Here is an 18,248-nt window from a genome sequence, read left to right on the forward strand (position 1 = left end):
AATGAACCCCCTGTCTTGTAAAAGTGCTCTCCGTGACCCTAGCTCAGCTGTCCGACTGAGATGGAAATACAGACATAAAGACTGGCTCTCCAGGCAGCTTCATGGCAGAGAAGAATAGAGACTCGGGGAAAACACTGCCAAGTTCTGCACTTAGAGTGTAACATGCAGTGACCAAACTGTGTACAGGGAAACCTAAAGTGTTCCAGACAGCTGCACTGGGGCTTCATTTGGCTCTATTTTGTGTGGGTTTTTTTTTTCCAAAGCTCAAAAAATAAAAGAAGAAAAAAAGAAAATAAAGAAAATTACTTAAAAAAAAAGTCACTCCCTATTTTTAAGGGTTTTTTGTTTTACCAAATTCTTTTCACATCCAAGGGGAAAAAAGGTGACTTTGTGCTTAAACTGTCAGACACCCCTGATTTCAAAGGTAAAAGTAGCCATGGCTATGTAATAGCTGAGTGCTTCATGATCTAGGCTCCATGCTCTAGTAGATAGGTAGGTACACAAACAAAAATTCAGGCAAGATCTGCCTTGGGTGACTGTGAAGCATCAGCCACAAGACAACATCACGCAGGCTTCTGAAAGAGGGAATAAGGACCCTCATCAAATGATTATGCCCCATTTTTGTTAAGCATGTTTTTAAGTTCAACAGCTAAGTAACATACTGGCTCACAGCTGCTTTATTTAAAGTTTCATTGATCTTACTCTGTTGGGAATTTATAATGAATACCAGACCCCATATCCCTAATATTTTCTATGGAGACAGGCAGAAGAAAAACATCTAAAACAAGGCAGGCTTTCTTTGAGAAGCAGCAGAGGGAGGGAATCCCCCTCAAGGAGTAATATCCCCCTGCTCCCTCACCAGACTAAAAAGGAGACACAAAAAAGTTTTAAATAATTTCTTTTTCTCAGTCATGGAACCCAATAATTAAAAAAAAAATTATTTTGGACTTTAAAAACCAAAAAATTTTGTGTTTTTCAGAATTTCAAAGGAAACTGCATAAATTGCCCAGAAGGATATCATGTCTGGAGAATTTATTTACCTCAGTCATTAGACTGGGTGGCAAAGCACCCTATGCCCCGAAAGATCATGTTTGGGTTGCAGCATGTCACCCCAACACTGCTGGAGTGAGACTGGAAAGACTGCTTTCCCTTCCCCATTTACAACCCTTCCTTATCCCCTTGGCTTGGGGTTAGCAGTAAGATGATGCTGAGTGGGTCTGTGGTCCTGTGGGAAGGGTCAAAATGCAATGGTGATTGGCATCCTCAAAAACATCAAAAAGTAATCCCTGGTGTAAAATGAAGATGAGTTCATACAAATGCAGAACAGGGGGAAAAGCAAAGAAAGACATGTTTAATCTCTTTGGATCTCTCATAATTGTCCTTGCCAATTGCAGGGGGAAACTACAAGGCATTAATCCTTGCTTCTCAACTCACAGGGACCAGGACCAGCCCAACAAATGATAAACCAACCAAAACAGCAACACATTTCATTCCCTATTGGCACTAGTAAGCAAGAAAACCTTATTCCAGTGCCTCAGAGGTACCCCAGCACCATGTGCCCCTGTATCCAGAGCCCTCCCACACTCCATTAAATTGCATTTTTATCACCTTGTTCTGAAATTCCTAGTTTTGCTGCCAAAAGACAGCAAAGAAGAAAGTGAGTTTCCCTGTACTCCCCCAGAGTCCCCACCGACCTTTCTTATGCTGGGAACAGCAGGGCCTCTATTTGATACCCCAGGGCACGGCCCGGACTGGTTTATCTCAAACCCATTAGCCACAGGGCAGAATAAGATGAGAGTGATTATGTAGCAGGTGTTACCCTTGGCATTAGACTTCTGTAATGAGGAGAATCAATATCTCTGAATCACCATTGCAGTCATTCACTTCAGGCACAGCCTGCCCTGGAATAAAGGGGCTGTCCCTTGGGGTGACAGCTGGATCTCCATGTGCAAAACAAAGAGGAGCTCACAGCTAAAGCAGAGGTCTGGAAGAAGACAAGTGGAAGGTGTTATAAAGAGCATTTGTTTCCCCACATGCAACACAGCCTCTGGTGCGACCTAGAGAAGGTTACTTCAGTTCTCTGGTTTTTTACCCTCCATCAGCAGGGACAGCGTGGGGCTTCCCACCAAGATGTCACAAAGATAAAATTCCCAGTTACTTGTAAGGCTGTTGAAAAAAAGCACTAGAGAAGTGTAAGAGAAATACTGAACAGTTTCAGTAACAAATCAACTATTTTAAAGCTTCCTGGAGGAAGCAATTATTTGGAGCCAGGTTACATTTATGGGGGAAACAGAGACTGTAGAATGGTAACAACTCTGCCTGCAGAGCTGAACCCAGGATCATAATAGTGAATGGGGTAACATCAGACTGGTGACCTGTCACTAGTGGGGTTCCACAGGGCTCCATCTTAGGCCCTGTGCTCTTCAACATCTTCCTAAATGACTTGGAGGGAGGACTGGAGTGGATACTGAGCAAGTTTGCAGATGACACAAAACTCAGAGGAGCTCTTGACTCCCTGGAAGGAAGGAAGGCCCTGCAGAGAGACCTCAACAAATTAGAGGACTGGGCAATCACCAACCATATGAAGTTCAATGAGGGAAAGTGCTGGATACTGCACCTGGGATGGGGCAACCCCGCATGTTCCTACAGACTGGGGAATGAGATGCTAGAGAGCAGTGGCACAGAAAGAAACCTGGGGGCCCTGGTCGATGGCAAGTTGAATATGAGTCAGCAGTGCTCTGGCAGCCAGGAGGGCCAACCCTGTCCTGGGGGGCATCAGGCAAAGCATCGCCAGCCGGTCAAGGGCAGGGATTGTCCCGCTCTGCTCTGCACTGGGGCAGCCTCACCTTGAACATTGTGTGCAGTTTTGGGCACCACAATGTAAGAAAGATATTAAGCTGTTACAGAGAGTCCAAAGGAGGGCAACAAAGATGGTGAAGGGCCTTGAGGGGAAGCCATATGAGGAGTGGCTGAGGTCACTTGGTCTGTTCAGCCTGGAGAAGAGGAGACTGAGGGGAGACTCCATCACAGTATACAACTTCCTTGCAAGGGGAAGAGGAGGGACAGGCAGTGATCTCTTCTCTGTGGTGACCAGTGACAGGACCTGAGGGAATGGCCTGAAGTTGTGTCAGGGGAGCTTTAGGTTGGATATTAGAAAAAGGTTCTTCACCCAGAGGGCAGTGGGGCACTGAAACAGGGTCCCCAGGGAAGTGGTTACAGCACCAAGGCTGACAGAGTTCAAGAAGCATTTAGATGATACCCTCAGGCACATGGTGTGACTCTTGGGGATGGTCCTGTGCAGGGCCAGGAGTTGGACTCAATGATCCTTGTGTGTCCCTTCCAACTCAGCAAGTTCTGTCATTCTGTGATAACTCTCCTGGAAACAGCTGTTACAGGGATATTTCTGCCATCCTGCACAGGCAGCTCAGGGAGATGGAGGAAAGTTGTGCAAGACTGGAGTTCTCTCACAGGTAGCCCTACACTGCCCTGCAACGCCCAGGGACAGGAGCATGAGATGGGAAACCCAGCATCATCACTCCTTGGGTACTAGGCTTCCCCTTTTGGCTCCCTAGAAAACTCTGCTACTCTCATATCTGGCCCCTGGCCTTTTCAACATGAGGCCTTTTCAACATGAACATTATGTACTTTCTAAAAATGGGTAGCATATTAGCCCTCTTAAGGGAGGATCTGCCTGATGGGCACAGCCAATGCAGAAGCATATCCAGCTGTGTGCCAGCTGCAGCCAGCAGCTCTGCCCGGTCCAGCTAACAGCATCTCCCAGCTGCCATTGACCTGTAAGGAAGGTCATGCACCATCACTGCCAGGTCTCCCACACATCCTTCTCCCACCCCCAACTGCCACTGAACCCAGTGAATAGGACTGCCAAGGCCTCCTTTGTGCTCTCCTGTATCCATAGGATGCTCCAGGCCACAGTGGCTCCCTCCTCCTTCCTTGAGAGCATCAGTCCTGCACCCAGTGGTGCCTGATTGCCCCTGAGCTCCTGGGTGCTGTGGTTTGACACATGGGGACAGGGAAAGCCTGTCTGCCCCATGAAGTAGGTCCCCCAGCCTCAGGGGCCTGGAAGATAAATCCTGCATACCAGGCAGTGCTGCTCAACACAGCGTGGTCTCAAACACCAACCCTGAAAAGAGCGGCCAGGAGATCTGAGCAGCATGTCTGCAGAAGCAGAAAAGGAGACAAGGGTGTTTGTGCCTTGAATGCCAGCATGTTGGCACCAGTCTGTTCCTTCTTGCCCCAAAGTCTGTCTTTTCTCATGGATGTGACATGAAAAGCCTGAGCTGTGTCCCACAGATCCACCATGGGGATGGTGTGGGCCAGATGACAAAGAGCTGTCAAAGAACAACCACCTTATGCTGAGGTATGCTCAGGGCTGCTCAGCTCAGTCTGTGTCTCACTGAAGGTTAAGGTGAGGAGTTTGCTGGTAAACATCATCCTCCTGTAAAAGAGAAGAGAGAGAACTGGGAAGTCCATTGTGTGTGCTTGCCCATCCCTTCCCCTGCACCCCTCTTGGTGCTTAGACACCATTACAGTTTTGCCTAGTACCACAGCCAATGAGGGATGGGGGCTGGCAGTGTGTGCTGGCCAAATCGTGCTCTCCTCTCCCGTGACAGCACTGTAAAGGGCCTCTGCATGGCCCTGGCAGGTGAGGAGAAGTGCGCAAACATTTGCTTTATGAAGCACAGGGCTTTGTTGGCACGAAGCCTGCTGGCATTCTTCTGCTTTTGGGAGGGCGAATTTGTGTTTCATGACACCCTTAAAAACGGGTCAGCAGCTGGGGGAGCTGTTAATGCAGAGGAAGGTCTTGGCAGGGCCAAATCCACAATATATCAATGGATGATTTGATAAGGCAACCCTTCCACAAAGCTTTCTGATGGTGGCGCTGCATCACGCGGCAAGGACCGATGAACTCGATCCTGTTAAAGGGTTAAAGCATGTGGTTGTACTGGGGCTGGTGTGTTCACCGCTTTGTGTTCCTGGGAAATCCACCTGCTCAGAACATCCTGTCTGTGAGCCGAGCAGTGTAGTTGCCCGGCTGGCAGGACACCTGGTGAAGGTAGAAGTCCATCTTTCTTTGCAGCCCTTCCCTGCAAAGTTTCTCAAAGCATCTTAGTGGCGGGGTCTTTTCTTGAGGTAGAGATGTTCCTGCGTGACCTGGCCTTTTTGCCCTTCAAGTGAAGGGCCAACTGTTAGGGAAGATTGCCCAGACCACCCACCTCAGGCTGCCTTCCCTCAGGGCTTGCCTTCCACAGTAATTTCTCATTGCCAGAGGTGACAAATCACTTCCAACGTGTCAAGAAGGGCACATTCCTGGCTGCCAGAATTGCTGTGGCAGGACACCATGGCTCAGTGAAAAACTAAGAGTTTAAAAGCGATTCCTGAAGGCCAATGACTCCCATGTGCATGCACAGGCCACAGAGCTCCAGCTTTGCAGCGGCATAATTACAGTAAAATCAGCTGTGTAGGCATAATTTTAGGAACAAATGGAAATGGGGGGAAGGTGTCACCCCTTCCATTCTCTTAACCTGGCTGTTCCTCCACAGAGGATAAAAATCATGTGTGTGAGTATAAAAAAAATCTCATAACATCATTAAGGACTTCGCTTTGAACAAGTTGGCCTAAAGGACATCCTCTCGCCTTCCCTCCCCTATTAACACTACCAAATAGATTCCATTAAAAGAAAGGAACATTGATTAGTACGCTTGCCTAAAAGAGCAATATTACCTCAGGTCTTTGAAGCAAAGCAAACATTAATGACAGTAACAATAGCAATGGACTGTATATTGCACTAATAGAACAATGGGTGTCTGTTCCTCTGCAGTTTCTGCTTCTGCCATCCTCCCAGTGCAGCACAACTACCCAGAAAAGAGCACAGCCTGCACCCAGCCTCAGCTCTGCATTCAGACATGCACTGTCTAGACCCATGTATTTGTAAGATCTCTCTAATGTCTCCTATACTGTCCTGCTCGCTTGGGATTACTATTTCCCCAGTGAGAGCTTTCTCCTCAAAAAATAGCATTCTCTTCCTATACATACTGTTCTCCTTATATAGACTCCAATATTATTAGCCATTTATATTTACCCCTTCTTCCTCTCTGAAATCCATTGATACCATACATGATCTCTTTAAACTTTTCTACCCCTGCCCTTTCCCATCATTAACAACTTGGCCAGTCTTCCTTGTCTTACTGTTCCCAAGGGCCCCACCAATGACAAGACAACAGGTCCAGGTGGCACTCGAGTGACCACAGCCCTCCCAGAACAGCCCTTGAACCAGCCTGGCTTCATTCTTCATACAGTTCCATGCGAGCACACCTAGGGCAGCCTTTGCTTCTGAATTTGGAAACAGATGATCCTTCTAAGACTGTGCCCACTCTGTACCTCCGTTCCCCAAGCCCTTTGAGCATCCCTAGGCTTTACCTTCATCCCGATCTTCCCATGGAATGCATTGCACTGCTGTAATATATAATTAATACAAAATAATATATTTATATAATGTAATATAATATAATTAATGGTCTGCTAGATTTCCAATCCACAAGGCTTAAACAGCTAAAAAAAAAACCCCACAAGAAATTCTAGCTTCACTTCAAAAGAATTTTTTTTAATTTAGAAATGCAGTTATATACATAGAACAATTAAATTAAACTTTGTACAAATATTAAAATACTATCTTCACACCCACTGCAATGTACAGGATACCAGAAAATACATATAAAATAAAGCAAAATAAAATCAATTGAGTGACATCCTGCACAGCATCAATTATGGTTTAAAGTCCCACATATATATGGAGTACCATTCCGCAAATAATTCCATAGTGGTGCAATTCAGATAAAAAGAAAACACATACAGGAGAGAAGAAAGGATTAATGCACAAAGGCAATCAAGCTCCCCTTGCACTTGCATCAGCAACTACCAGCAGTCTACCCACCGCGTCACAGGACATCTGCTTCACAGACAACTTCACTTTGTTTTCTTTTGGAAGAAAGCAAATTTGAGAATCTGAACTAAAATATTTTCCAGCACAACTCAGTTGCCTCTGTTCTTGCTCACTTGAGGACAGAAGCAAAAGCACAGCTTATGGAAAGCATATGCAGAGCATCAGTAGAACACGTTCTGGTGGGTACATAGATCTGAACATCATCTGCGGAGGGTCGAGTTTGGAAGCAGTGCTGATCACAGGTCCCTGAAGTGTGGGAAGTGGCGCGCTCTGTCCTGGTGTGGTAGGACTGGAAAAAGGCTTATTTCCTGTATAAAAATACATCTTAAAAATGAAGCCTGCTCTAGGAAACCTCTTTGCACTTTCATAGCATATCATAGAGAATAAATGTTTTCTAGTGAAGTCCTTCTGCAAGCAAAGGTTTTCACAAAGAGCAAATTCAATCTGCCGTTCCCTGGTAAGGGCTGAAGGGTGAGGATGGGGTGAGGCAGGATGTGCAAAATGAATGGGATTTATTGCCTTTATATACAAAAAACCAAAGTGAAATTTATTTAAATAGTTATCTGGATAGAGTAATAAGGCAGGGTTTTTTTTAAAACTGCTATCAGAACAGTAAAACCACGTTTTGCAAATATGTTCTAAAAAGGTCAGCAAGGACATCTCAGTGTGTCCAAACAGTTGAACATTAATTTTTCTTATACAGCAAGCGTGCTGGTGTATGCTAAATCATCTAACAAAGCACAAGCTTCCTTACAACCTGGTTGTGATTGCATTAGCTCATTAGCCTGCAGCATACCTCTGTTTTCAGTACAGCTCTTCCTTAGACTCCTCCTTACATTCCTTTTTCTGTGCTGCAAATGACCTAACCATAGCAGATTATTTCCAATGGCCAAGCCTGTTGCTCTCTCAGCCCCACTCCTCAGTACTGACCCCAAGTCACCCACCTCTGGGAGCACCTTAGGATGTTTCCTCCCAAAACATGTGGAACAGTTCTTCCTAACACACCTGAGTTCTCCACACACTGAAAGGTCAAATAAAGGCTGCAGATGCATTAAACTATTCACCACGCCAGAGCTGAAAGGCCAAGGAAAAACCACCAGGGAGATGTCCAAGGGGTGAAAAGCAGCCTGCTTGCTGAGTAAGGATTCTGCTACACAGCAACTTCTCTAGTGGTTAAGGATAAAAATGCATTAAGCTCTTCTCCCTCTCAAACTCCTGAAGTTTTAACTCAGCAACAACTCCACAGGCTCACATGCTGCAGCACATCTCTCCTCCTGACTTCATTTTTACCTCTTCTGCAGTTAGTGGTGGGGAGATGCAAGCTATTTTAAACAACAAATGCCCCACTCTCTCACCAGTGCTGCTGACACCCTTCAAGGTGACAGGAGGCTCTGACAATTCTAACTGTCTCATCCTTTCAGGTGAGCTTCATGATGCAGATCCTGACAGGAGACTGTCCCACTTCCCCATGGATCTCTGCCAGCTTCACTTTCTGGCTCTCTCAGGCTGGTCCAGTTCTGCAACACTTGGGCTGTAAGCACTGCAGTAGGTTGCATTTATTTTTCCAAAAAATATGCAACTGAAAGGGAGAGAGAACGTTTTTCTATTGCACATAATATCCTGAATTTCTAAAATGCCCTTTTTTCCCCAACCTATCAGACTCCAAAACCAACAGAAACCTTTAAAATAAGTGCTATTTTTATTTTACCAAATAAAATTAAATCGTTTCAATGTTCTTGAATATCACAGGATCCAGCATGTATGACAGAGCATGAGATGATTATGTTGGGAGTGTTAAGTAAGTAAAAATGCCTCCCTTTGAAATGTTTTGTCAGATGTGGGTGGGGGAAGAAAGGGTGCAGAGACTGTGGCCCCATCAAGAAATAAAAGAAAACCAAGAAAAATAATTTACTGTGTCACATCTTGCAAGGCTGAACCCTTGTGCTCCCCATCCACCACACTGAGATCCAGGCCACATCTACCTTTGGCAAAATCTGAAGAGAACACATTCTTTGCTCAGAGATAATGAACACTCCTGAGACAGAGCGGAGTTCACATCTGAGGGATCTTTAAGCTTCAGCCCTTGCTCCCAAAAGTAAAGACACGACTGTGCAATGTGGATTTTCCCACATCTCTGCCCAAAAGACTTCCCAATCCTTCAGCTTCTGCAGAATTAAACAAACATGAATAAGTAATGATCACTTAATAATGAGTAAAGCGAGGCCTTGCTCTCCTATGGCCTTGAAAAAACTGTCAGACATCTCTCAGGTTCCTCCCCAGCTGTTTTACCTCATTTTATATGAAGCTGAGGATGTGGGCAACAGGAAGGTGATGCCCCCAAACTGTTTTCCATGTTCTGGGTTGCACAGGTCCATGGGGCCTGTTCCCACAAGCGTTGCTGCAGAGGACAGAGCTCTTCTGCAGAAGCTGGAATCATCAGATGGTGTTACCAGGCAGCACAGCAGAGACTGCCCTGGGAGCTGCTGCTTTACCCTCAGCAAGCCAACAGAAGCTGTCTGTTTATGCCTGATCGCAAGAGCTACACTTGTGTATTTCTCTCCACCTCCGCATTTCCCCCGCTCCTTAGAAAATCCATTTCCAACAATTTTTATAAATGAAACAAAATTGAAGCACTCCCTCTTTGTGCAGCTTGCTTCCTTTTCTTCCCCACCCAAATTGAATTTTCTCTCCCAAGCTGGGAGCTGCTTCCTTTACAACAGCAGAGAGGAGGCAGGGCCACACAGTATGTGTTTCCTGCTGACGGTGCAGGTGCTCATCCAGATCAAGGCCAGGCCTTGGGATCAGCTTCCACCTTCTCCCACCAACCTAGTGCTAACACTGGGTTAAAGCACTGCCTCTTGCAGGAAGGTAGCACATTCCCAACTTCTATACCTTGAATTGCTGAGGGTCAGTTTGAGCAGACAGGACCTTAAATGCATAAAGAGAAACTCCTGCGCTGAGCTGGCTAGGCAGCAGGAAAGAAGTCAGTCTTTCCTCCACACTCCCTTACCACTACTCTCGCTCAATCCCTCCATCTGCCCTGATAAACCAACGAATGAGTATTTGCTCAAGCTTAGACCATTTTCAACATAGGGGTAAAAAAACTAAATACAATCATTCCCATGCTTATTTTCTAAAATTCCAATAGCAGATGTGTAAGCAACATTTGACCTCTACAGTGCTTGAAGCTGAGACACCACAGCCCACTGTAAAACAACATGGGATTTTCACCATCCAAACTGAACAAAAAATACCTAAACCACCCAAATGGGATTTAACAAATCCTTGTGTTAATGCAAGATAACATGAGCAATAGGGAAAAAAGTTTAAAATACTGTATTTTTAAATTAACATCCCTCTATAACAAGGATAGGGAAAAAGGATTCTTCCATCCACAAGCACACACTGTCCCATGTGTCCTGGGATATAAAAGCTATTTAGGAAGAGGAACGACAGATATATAGCTGGATACTATGGCCAATCCCCATTTCCAGGAACTGGAGCTAAGCACAGTGACTTTATAGGTAAAGATGTTGTGTCACTTTTGCTAAGTGCTGTAATGGTTTGTTCTTGCAGCAACAACGATGAGGATGGTAAAGATCGTAAACCAAAATCAAAGCAGCAAAGACAGCATCCCTATTTACCTGTATATTACCACACGATGTGTAAGGCCATGACATTTTGCTCCTTCAACTCAAAAATTTAGGAGCTTCTCACAGGGCAAACGCTTCCCTGGTTACTTCAAGACAATTATGACAAGGTACATGCATCTGAGAAGCCAACTCTTCTTGCTGAAACCAATCCCATGGAACAGTGTTCAGACCTCCCCGGTGAAGAACCTTACAACCACCACAACGCTTTTGTAATTGGACCACATACCCTAGACAAATGTGGCTTCATGCAGAAACAGTCTTGTTAACAGCAACCAGGATATTCCGACCTGCTGCAGATAACCAGAGGGGTGAGGTGGGGGTGGCAGAGGTATACATATTTTTGAATTTTCTTTTCCCTACTACTAGAACTTGAAAACAATCCTTAAAATTTAGGTTAAGGAATAAGCTATGGTGTCCTCTAGCCCTACTGTTAATGTAGTCAACCCTCCCTCACACCAACCGGCTGGCACTATATTTAGGAGAGACTTTACAAATGCTGCTTACCCCCAGCCACAAGGAAGGAGCCCTTCCCTGGGCCCATTGGAGCCCTGTCGGATAAAACAGCAGACCCTTGCTGTATTGAAGCTAGGAAGACACACTAGCCTCTGAGATGGCAACTACCACCTCAAGTACCAAAGTACCTATTGTGGCTGCAAAGGAATTTGGGATTGCACCAATGGCACTAGATATTTGCTACCTACAGGCATTTTCTTTCTCTTAACATTTTCAAAGACCTGAACCACTCTCAGTGTGCTACACCTGTAGAGAAGGAAGGAGAAGACAAAAGTAATTTTCAGAAATGGACTTTTGCAGAGATGGGGACAGAGGGTATTCCTACATGTTGGACTTCTCAGCCTTCAGCGCTCTAGCAATTCTCAGTGAACTGTTATTGCACGGCTAAGTTGGCACACAGCCCATCTCATTTGAGGTGCTTCTAGACATGACAACCTGCCCCTTAACTGGGATCCCTCCCAAGCCTCACTTCAGTCCCAGAGAGGCATTTTCTCCTCCCCTATCACAAAGAGGATGCTGGAAGAAGAGCCTATATAACATATATACGTATATTTAAACTGTGTCTGCACCCAGCGAGCAAGCGGGTTTAGCCCCTGCTCTCTGGGCAGCAGAAGGGCTAGAAAGGCTGATAAGCTGCAACAAGCCGGTGTGAGAAAGAGAAAGGCACAAGAAAAGAGCAGCTCTTCAGAGACTGCCATCAAACATCTGGCTGGGGAAGAGGAGAGGAAAGCTCAAATGTACTCTGTTCCTTGAGCCCCTGATGCTGATGGAATGGGGAAGCCAGCGCTGCACCAACTCCACTGGTGTCCAGGAGGCAACCTGGCAACATCCTTTGGATCTTCAGCTGAGGGCGTCTCTTCTTGGAGGTATCCAGGATACAGCTCGCGAGGACAGGGAAGACCGCACAGAGTGCTTCTGTCCCAAAGGCAAGGGCAGGGGAGGAGGAAGAAATCCAAGATGGAGAAGGCTAGACAAACACAGCAGACCTCATGCTTCCTTTAACAATGGAATATCTGAATGGTAGGGAGAGAAAAGGAAAAAAAAAAAAAAAAGAAGTCAAACTTCTGCAGTTTCAACACACACCAGAAAAACTACTGTTGAAAGCAAGAGAGGCTCCCACTTCCATAACATGATAATGCAGTGGTCTCCTTGTCATCACAACACAGCAGAAGGGAACTATGGAGGACTCTGCTCCAAGCTGCCCCTGTGAATGGGATTATCACCATCTCCAGCCTGGATAAACTCTTAAGGACAGAGACTCCATCACCACACTGGGTGTCCATCTGGTACTGCATTACCTTACTAGTACAAAATATTTTCTTAATACCTAATGTGAATCTGTCAAGTTAGAGTTTGTAGCCATTGCCACATGTTATATCATCTGCCTGAGAAGAGCTTAGCTCCACAGTCTTTCCAACTCTCCATTAAGTAAGTGTAATTAATCGTTGGTTTGGCCCTCAGCTGCTTCTTCACCAGATGAAATGAGCCCAGTTCCCTCAGTCACTCCCCACAAGCCCCTTGCTATCTTGGCAGAATTCCAACACAGCCTGCCCAGTTTCTTCACATATCTCTTGAACTGGGGGTTCCCACAACAAGATACAATATCCCCAGTAAAGCCTCATCATGTTGCTTAAGGGAAGGTAATAACTTCCCTTAAGAATGACAGTTTCTCTCTTTCCCATGACCTCATCAATCTTATAGTCCTTAAAATGCCAAAGATTTGTTTCTTACTGTGACAAGGATGGTTGGAAATAGAAGGATCACACCTGCCCTTATCTAACTTGAGGAAATGCAAACTCTTCCAGTAGCTGCAGCTTCCTCACCTCTGAGCCACAAGCACAAGTTTTACGGTGGTCTGCTGGAAGGGGCAATCTGCTACTGCACAAAAAGCCTTAGAAGCAATACATGTTTCCAAGCAGGGATAAAAATGACATAGTGACACAGCAAACATCCTTTAGTATCTACACTGCAGACATTTTTTGTTAAGCTTCACAGTTGGATTTCTGCTGCTTATGCACTTGAGGTTTAATGCCCCTCTTGGAACATGTTGTTATTTCTGCCCTTAAGCAGAAATACCCTTTAACTGGTTTTATTGCTAGGGTTCCAGACGGAATTACTATGGCTATAGGGCTTGACACCATGGAAAAGGAAGTTCTGCCCTGAGCTATCTACAAGCCAGTTACATTTCTTGCCTAAGACACAGCAGTGTCTGCAGAAGCTACTCCTTCACATCAGCTCTGGCACTGCAAAGCCACTCCTTTGTGGCAGCACAGAAGTGAGGAAAGTAGGATGCACTGACCATTTAACAGACTTGCCCCTCAGCCCTGTACAATGAGTACAAGCACATCCCTTTTAGGTCTTCTTGCTTGCTAAGGCTGTAGCACTGTATGCACTGTGGCAGGAAGCTGCTTACTAAAACAGTCTAAAAATGAAACCCAAACATCACAAAGGGTTTGTATTCCAAGTATGTCCTCCCACTCCCACCAACTTGGTTTCCACACAGTTATTTTACTGCTTTTGCACTGTGATGCTGGAGGCTGGATTTCTCTGCAAAACCTTTGCTAAAACAAGAGTGAGCAGTAGACAATCTTTCTCAGACTACCCTGGTCTCCCAGTCTGAGAACACCGAATTCTTCAAAGGAAGATAATAAATAGTGCTTATATGTGTAAGTTGTGAAATATGCCATGGAGACTGGGACACTTCTTTTCAAAAGCTGCTTCAGTGGCAGATGCATATAGGGTCATTCATAGGTACTCAACTGCAGAACCTACCCTTAAAAGTAAGCACTCTCATTTAGTGTTTCTTGCCCAAGTCACGTACCATCTGTGTATTCCTCAGAGGAAGTGAGTGATAAAAGGCTCTGTATGTCGCTGCTTTCTGCATCTTGGACCTCTTTGTGTACAGGTCCACTGCTAGCCATGCCAGCTACCCAGGAAGAGGTAGCAGCCTGATGCACAAGAACAGTTTCAGAGCGCTGAGAGCTACTGGCTTCACAGAGTCCAGAACGTCCAGGGGCTTCATCTTCTCTTTCAGAGCTATTGCGAGTCCCTTGGTCTGGCTGCTGCATCTCTCTGGGTCCATTCTGTCCAGCTCCCTCTGAGAGCACAATCTGCACCCGGGAGTCCGAGGGTGGAATGCAGTTGCCTGTGCTGCCATACACTGCTTCTTCATAGGATGGCAAGGCCACTTGGACACCATCCACCATGATAGATACCTGATCTCCGGACACACCTTGGTCTCGCCTCAAAAAAAGAAACACAGGGGGGAGGAGAAAAAAATAAATCAAGTTGAGCATTTATATTATTATACATATGTTAACAAGAACTGTAGTAACCTCCCACAGCAGAACTCTAATTCTCACCATTGACTTATTGAGGGGAGAACAGACAAATATGAATGGTAGTTTAACAAGGTCAAGCAAGTATAGTCTTGCAGCCCTGCTGTGAATTGACATTAAAAAAAAGCAGGGGCTGTAATTCACAGCACCCGATGGATTTAGCAGCAAGAGCTGAAAAGGTTACAATGCTTCCACCCTCACCTACCTTCATAGCTGAATTTGACAAAGGTCATGAGTCAGAGCCTTGTGCTACTGGCAAAGTGCTCTGACCACTGTTGATTCCAGCTTGGTACACTGCTTTATTCCACAATGCCCAGCACTGTCTGTTCTGCCGCCTCTGCTGCTGGCGAGATAATGTCTAGCAGGGTGGGGAAGACAGCTCCAGCACAGCATGAATCACCAAACCTCATGAGGCAGAGGCCTGAGAATATATTCTTCTTTTCCAGTGATTTGTACTTTTTCAGAAAAGGGCAGACTCCAGGGCCCCACTTCTCAACCTCCCCACTGCTGGAGTGTCCGCAGTGGCTTTGCTGACCTCAGCTGTCAGCAGAGTTATGGCTGCATGCCTCTCCTCATCCACAAACCCAGACCCAGAGGGTTCTTCTCCCACAGCAGGGAAGGATGGCAGACTTGTACATGTATCTAATGAGCAGTACTGCCTGAATTCACATCCATAGGACCTCAAATAGACTGGGGGAAATGCAGATATATATACCCAGACACATACTTCAGTAGCTATCCAAGGCTAAAAGAGGCACCAGACTGATCTATAGCCAGGCTAATAAGGATGATAACTTTTTCCATCCAGAGTCAAGGGAAAAGCACAAGGAAGCCACCCCTTGGGTGGAATATAAGAATGGGTACTGCAGGTGAGTATCGCAGACCAGCATTTCAGACTACTGTTGGACTAGCAGTATGGTAAGATAAGTCCAGTAGGATGGGGCAGAGATGTCACTCAGGTAATTAAAATAGGAACAAAGAAGCAAGAGGGTAAGTTGCTCGATAACAAAGGCCTGACTCAAATACCTTTATGAGTTTCTGCTGCAAAGAAAGAGGTGCCTCTGAGCCCCTCCAAACCCCAGGTACACTTACCTGCTATGATGGAACGACTTCAGCTTTGGCTGTAGCAAAACAAACAGCACAACTAACAGCAGAATCAGGGCGACAGAGCTTGCTGTGGAGGCTACTATGGATAGCGTGGGTACTCCAATTGTTGGAGGAGAGTCCTTTTCTACAAAACCAAGGGGAACACAAGGTAAAATGATCCACTCCCTTAAATAACTGCCATAGAGAAGGAAAAACATCCACATTGCCTGCTCTCAAGAGTTACACCTGAGGGCACATGTGAGGAGCCCAAGTTTCCTATACAGTTAAGGCACACCAGCTATCTCAGTTCAGATCTCCAGCTGACACCTCTCTGTAAAGGGAACCTAAAATAACACATGCACATGTTTTTCCCTTGGAAAAACAGGGCAAACAGAAAAGCAGTGCAAGCAGGCCATGGGAACTGACAGATGGTGCTAAGGGTCATGTTATACATAGATCTGGCTGAGCAAAAGCTAAAAAAATGTCCCGATGTCACCCCAAGGCCAATAATTGTCTAGCACAATAAGCAGGATATTTTAGGCCAAACAATAGAAAAAGTTCCAAATAACAGTTTTTCTTGACTAATATAACAGCCTCACAAAGCAGAGTGGAAGTCACCTGGCTGGGTATAATTAAGACACAGCAAGTATTCAGTTTCTCTCTCACACAAACATATGCAAGAGAACAGACAGGGAAGGCAGATGTTGCTTCAGAATGCTGAGCTTTCAGTGTTGGACAGGTGCCCTGGTGACATTACTCCTTCCTATCCTTCTACAGCTGTACTGTGTGGGAACTAATTTGGCTTTTAAAAAACCTGTACAGGAATAAACTGGGAGTAGAGTGAGAATGGCCTGGAGGATTACTGAGCACTGCACGTCATGCCTAGAAGACTACACTAGTCCTTTCACCTCCCTAGAGGAAAAAATTGTCTGTATGTGTTGTTTCTGTCCCTAATTTAGGTCTTTGGTAGACATCTGAAAAGCCTCACCTACTCATCAGCAAATGCTATTGTCCATTTCACATTCAGGACATTCCCATTTATGCAATTCCTCTTTTCTACATTTAACACATTCTTCAGGAGCACAGGTCTCAGACTGCAGAGGGAATTCAAGACCCATGCAAGGAGGAATGAGGGGAAGAGCAATAGGTAAACAGAAGGAAAAAAAAAAAAGCTGGAGAACCATTGTTTTTAAGCCTACAGCCTGAAATCTATGCCCAACACAGGCATTTAAGCTGGAAAGCCAGTGTGAAATTTTCTGCATCGTCCCTTGGGGTGAAACCTACTGGCTTTGTTGTTTTGAACTTATTTCTCTGAAATTTTTTAGAAGTAGCTTGACCAGGGAAAAAAACTAGTGACTGGCACATTTTTCCCTATAGGAAATAGGGTTGAGTAAGGATTTTAATTTTCAGCATTACTCAGGGTACTCTGAGTATGCTAACAAGAATGAGGGTAAGCAAATAGAGATGCTCCATTTTCAGCATCAGTACATGATGCTGTCAAATTGCTCACTACCCAGGGTACACTCCAGAGCATTCACCATCTCATATGCTGAAAAGATGCTCACTAACTCATACGATAATCTGCCAAAAGGCTATGGGACTGACAAGCTCAGAGCTATACAAAACATGTGATTACTGCTAGGGATTTCATTTATTCTATATGGAGCAGGTAGAATCTTACCCTTACCATTACCAATCATTTTAAGACCTAGAGACTTTCTCTCTAGTGTCTCCCACCTCCTTCTCCTTTTAGCCCTGTGAACGACACCCACTAGTTAAGATTCACCTATCTGTGACTCTGACCATTTGATACAAAACTTGTGTTGTGAAAACAATGGCTTTTCTCTGAGTCAGAAGTTTGATGCACCATATTTCTGGTAAGGCCACTGGTCCTTCAAGATGCTAAAGAAATGAGGGATTTCTGCTCATCACAACACAATTCTTCAACTAGACCAAGTGCCATCATGCAGGAGTGCCACCCAAGGAACACCACCTGCAATAGCACAGCTTTTTTCTCCAGCCTGGGTTCAGCAAGGGGAAGGTGGAATCACTGTGGAAAGGAAGCTTATGTCAAATTTGAAAAGCCTCTTCAGGATCTAGTTGCTGCCAGGTAAACTCCCGGATCCCTTCCTTACACATCATAGCAAGGGGCTATTGGAGTGGCTGTGGCAGAGACACTGAGAAGACAGTGTCTTTGGGACAGGACAGGATATTCCAGAGATCAGATATGCAGTGAGTTCCATAAAGAGCTTGAAGAAAGCACTTTTCTGTTTCCTTCCAACTAAGCTAACACATTTTGCTTTATGTATTACGAGATTTAATTCCAGAGTGTACATCTTGCTGACTCAGGATGATTGAAAAGTAAGGCTCTATGAACAACCAAATTTGTAGAGTGGAGGGAGTTCCTCCTTTACCCATTATGCCCACTTTTAAAACCAAAAGAGTCATAGGAAAACTAAGAGTGGTATGATGAACGTTATGAATGTTTTCCTGCAAACCTTTTTACTTTCCTGCTTTGATGGAGGCATTCCTGTTCAGCTTTGAGAGAAACACAAAATAAAAGCTGTGCACTTCCATTTGGAAAGAAGCAGAAATCATTTGCCAGCAATGTCCTTTCCTGCCAGTGCAGTGAAAAGCAGCATCATTGAGCTCTTTGCCACAAGAAGCCAACAGTTACTTAACCTGTTTGCACAGAAG

The 18,248-nt window shown here is 45.2% G+C and overlaps 1 protein-coding gene across 5 annotated transcripts in view; it reads right to left on the reverse strand.

Annotated features, from left to right (window-relative positions):
• Positions 1-6,601: 6,601 nt before the first annotated feature.
• The window catches only part of SUSD6 (sushi domain containing 6), a 106,102-nt gene continuing 94,455 nt past the window's right edge, over positions 6,602-18,248 (reverse strand). For all 5 annotated transcript variants that reach the window (XM_027707879.1, XM_027707860.1, XM_027707866.1 and 2 more), the window contains 3 exons: positions 15,558-15,696; positions 13,949-14,370; positions 6,602-12,140 (listed from right to left, as the gene is read on the reverse strand). In XM_027707879.1, the coding sequence (XP_027563680.1) occupies positions 12,115-12,140; positions 13,949-14,370; positions 15,558-15,696 (587 nt within the window). In that variant the 3' untranslated portion in view covers positions 6,602-12,114. The remainder of the gene's footprint in view (positions 12,141-13,948; positions 14,371-15,557; positions 15,697-18,248) is intronic.

Source organism: Neopelma chrysocephalum, unplaced genomic scaffold (genome assembly GCF_003984885.1).
Source record: "Neopelma chrysocephalum unplaced genomic scaffold, ASM398488v2 Primary Assembly neopelma1_24, whole genome shotgun sequence".
NCBI lineage: Eukaryota > Metazoa > Chordata > Aves > Passeriformes > Pipridae > Neopelma > Neopelma chrysocephalum.